This window comes from Calcarisporiella thermophila (genome assembly GCF_041956535.1).
Source record: "Calcarisporiella thermophila strain CBS 279.70 unplaced genomic scaffold VTP21scaffold_1, whole genome shotgun sequence".
NCBI classification, from domain to species: Eukaryota; Fungi; Calcarisporiellomycota; class Calcarisporiellomycetes; order Calcarisporiellales; family Calcarisporiellaceae; genus Calcarisporiella; species Calcarisporiella thermophila.
Genome location: NW_027192191.1, coordinates 1 through 3,763, shown reverse-complemented (window position 1 = coordinate 3,763; position 3,763 = coordinate 1). Strand labels below are relative to the sequence as shown.

The 3,763-nt window shown below is 35.7% G+C and overlaps 2 protein-coding genes across 2 annotated transcripts; one reads left to right on the top strand and one right to left on the bottom strand.

Moving 5' to 3' along the window:
• Positions 1–1,273: 1,273 nt before the first annotated feature.
• VTP21DRAFT_2 (uncharacterized protein) lies at positions 1,274–2,235 on the top strand (the record flags this gene model as incomplete). The annotated part of the gene is made up of 2 exons (XM_069392145.1): positions 1,274–1,468; positions 2,011–2,235. The coding sequence occupies 2 exons, from the start codon at positions 1,274–1,276 to the stop codon at positions 2,233–2,235; spliced, it is 420 nt and encodes a 139-aa protein (XP_069256381.1).
• Positions 2,236–2,469: 234 nt separating this feature from the next.
• On the bottom strand, positions 2,470–2,818 carry VTP21DRAFT_1 (uncharacterized protein; the record flags this gene model as incomplete). Its single annotated transcript, XM_069389285.1, has 2 exons — positions 2,470–2,624; positions 2,707–2,818. 2 exons carry the CDS (start codon positions 2,816–2,818, stop codon positions 2,470–2,472), a joined length of 267 nt encoding a protein of 88 aa, XP_069256380.1.
• Between the last annotated feature and the right edge of the window lie 945 nt (positions 2,819–3,763).

Sequence of the window (3,763 nt, the reverse complement as noted above, 5' to 3'; positions counted from 1 at the left end):
AAATATTAATACTGTTGCAGAGAGTTCTGAAACGCTGATTCTTCAAAATCTAAATGCGGTATGTCTGATCAAGATTGGAAACTCCCATATTATTTAAAGAGGGTCTAATTATCTTTTGTCTGTTACCGTGCAGGATGATCTAAGACAATGAATGTATAGCCTGCATTTTATTTGGCTAGCAGACCATTAACTACCATCGATTAATCACTAGTGCAGAGTACGCGTATTCTATACAACAAATCTTTGCCATCCTAGCGCACTGATGGTCAGTGGAGTTGAAAAAAATATGTATGAATTTATGTTGTATTAATCTCACGCACGATTAATTATGTCTATTACAATATGACTGGCTTTCCTGTTAATTACTTTTACTTTGAATCAATCTGATCGAAATTTAAAACAATAAAAATTGTTCAATGTGGCTTTTTTGATACGGTTGCTATTGTGACGGGGGTTTTTAGTTGGAGAGAAAGATTTAACTCCTTATTAATTTATTACAATCTCAAATGTACGTATATATATCCAATAAATGATGACGTCGCTACGTAGACAGAGATTAAGAAGATCTGAAAGTAACATATGTAACAGCTATATTTGTTAGTTTCGATTCATAGTATCTGTGAATAAACACTACGTCATCATTTTTTATTTAATTAATCGTTCTTTAGAAATTGGAATAATTCAATCGGAGCTATATCCCTCTATGTCACTTTCCCTCGGTAGTAGATGTGGAATTATGTGTCTCTCCAATCTTGTATCGGTTGTATTGAGATGGACCACAAAACTTAAAAGCTGTTTATTCTAGAAATCTGCCAATGATTTCATATACGTAGTATATGTGTGAAAATTAACAATACTATTTTACATTATGAGTTCTTGCTTCTCAAGGCAAAAAATGAAATGTTCCACTCTTGGCATTTATTTTAAAGTTTTGGAACATAATACAATCGACACAGTATAGTAATTTTATTTAGATTAGATTATAGGCGATTATATCCGAATATCGAGATCGAAGTGCTTGTGAAAAAAATTGGTTTCATTGTTAAAAACTTTTCTTACCAGATATTTGCATAGCAAAACTACTCCATTTCCTTACCTTTTTTAGCGAGGTGAAACTTTGAGAAAAGTTCATGTCCAATATCAAATGTTATCATAGGGAAAATAAATTCTATATAAAGAGATTTAACTTTGGAGTCGTGCTATTTTGATTATTTATTTTTGAAAGGCCATTCACTCGATTTTCTAACACATACTTGTGCATAAAGACAACATTATGGGTATATGGACACAATTCAGCCTGCTACTCAAACATAAACGAGTGAGACCTCATAAAGAAGATATTGAAGCTGGACTCAATTCAAACTGTAATGTCGCTACAGCTGCAACCCTCCAAACTGAAAACCATGGTGGGCAAGGAACTATGACTTCTATCTGGCCCAAATTACCCGATGAGCTTTTCACTGTCGGGGTACGCGCATTTTCTCGAACTAACTGCTAATTCAATGACAAAATGGATGTGTTTAAATTGAAGTAGAGAATAAAAAATAGCTCAAAGATGAGAACATAAAAATCAAACTAAAAATTCGTCTTTCAGAAAATAAGGTAAAAACAACAACAGATCAGCAAGCTAACAATAATAAATATCGTCAAGATAACAACAAAGATGACTACTATTATAGAGAAGCCCAAAAGTAGAAATACTCTTGTAACACCACCTATTGTTTCTTTTTGCTCCTCACCGATCTCTATATTCTATTAAGATCACTTGTCTACCTTACGAGCCCTGTTACAATTAGCCACTGTATTATTCTTTTATCTTATAAATATGTATTGCTTAGCCAATTTTAATAACAACAACTATAGATTTTCCTTCTTGATATTTCATTGATTTACCACTGAACTTTGACACACTGAATCCAGTTACAGATCCAAACTACTATTGGCCCCAGCTGCGACGGTTGGAGGGGAATGGCCGGGAAAATTGTTATTTATCCATAATATTTTGGGGAGATCATTGGCATAGACCCCGGTCAAGGCCAGTATAACGCCAAAGAGGCGAGTGCCAGCCATGCCGCGATTCACAAACAATATGCTGAGAAACCAAGTAATAATGACAACATCGGTGGCAATCATGTGGTATCCGCTTTCGATTTTTCGATCGGAGGATCAACTGACGAAGAGGCTAAAAATGGGCCCTCTATTGCTTTCTTTACCATCTTTGATTTCCAGCGCTAACACCCACTTTTATTCATTTGCTAGACTCAGGACGCGGTTTTACTTTGTATTGGGATTCTGTGGGGCCAACTGTAGCTCCCTCCGTGGTAGCGCAAAACACCCAAAAGTTTCTCGTTATCTCCTTCCAAATGTACACGAACAGTTCTAGTCCTCTTCTCTCTGATATGTGTTGAAAGAGAGGCAACTACTCTACTTATATTTTTTATTGGTTTTATGGCTTCTTCACTTCCTTCTTCACTCCGGATCTGGAATGCAAACTGCTACAGGCATCTCTTTTGTAACTGCAATAACACTAAATTTTCCTGTTCTATCCTTTGATCCGATGGTGGCTTTGAGTTCACACGCAATTTCCTTGGCCTGCCCCTCAGAGATGAGGTTAAGTTCGGAAGCTGTATAGCGGAAATAGTCCCCATATTTACCCGTTAGCTTGATCTCTGCGAGACTTTATTCTGAAATAGTAGCAAACTGTACTCGCATCTGCAGGTTGATGTCCCGACTTAGCTGAACCCATTACTGGCAAAAAAGCATTTGGGAATGTCGCGGTTGAGATCAACAATCCCAGCGACCGCGAATAAAAGTGCATCGATTATATTAGTTCGGGTTAGGTAGGGCAAATTATCATGGAGAATCGGTGAGGAATCAAAAATAAGAATATAAGGATAATATAGAAGATATAGCATGATTGAAATTACAAGTAGGTATTATTTCACAATAATAAAGGACATTCTTTATAAACGCTATCATACAGTGATTTACATATTTGAATACAATTCTAATCATATCCTAGACATCGAATGGATTTTTCGTGACTCCGCACATTCATAGTTTAGCTTCTTCTACCATTCGATGATATCTATCAACCATACCTTATCCTGCTACATCGATTAACCTTGCAGATAATCCCTAGCATCTCTCTAAGCTTTACAGCTTCTGACCGAAGGGAGACTCCGTTGACTTGATCATCTTGTAGTCATAATAATCTTAGCTCAATTTAAGCTGTCACCGGTTTAAGCCAAAGTGGCCAAAGATGCTTTTTAATTAAGTATTCGACTTTTATACTTGCTAGCGTAGAAAATAGAGTAGGATAGTTAAATGTGCCCATGCTGGATGGTTGTAGGACAATTTCATGATCATCTGATGTTTTATCAGAAAATGGGATTTCTATTTCACCAGCATGTAGTTAAAGTAAGAGTAATAAAAATAAAACTAACTGGATAAATTTTTTGCCGCCTGTCTCTTTCTAATTTAAATGGCAACGAACTAATGTAGATTAAAATGGATAGATTAAACGGTGGTGTATGCTATGGCGTTCATCTGTTTTCTTATTGAGAAATAAATCGAGATGAACCACTTATATGAACCACTGGTTATCAGTATCTATTTTTCACAGGATACGTGATGTGTAATAATACGATAGTTTAGTTGTATAATTTTGACTATTGACCCTGGTTACTACTTGCGTAACCCTTGTAATGTAATTTGCCCATTGTATAATTTAATTGAACGTCCACTGTAATAAAGATAATTT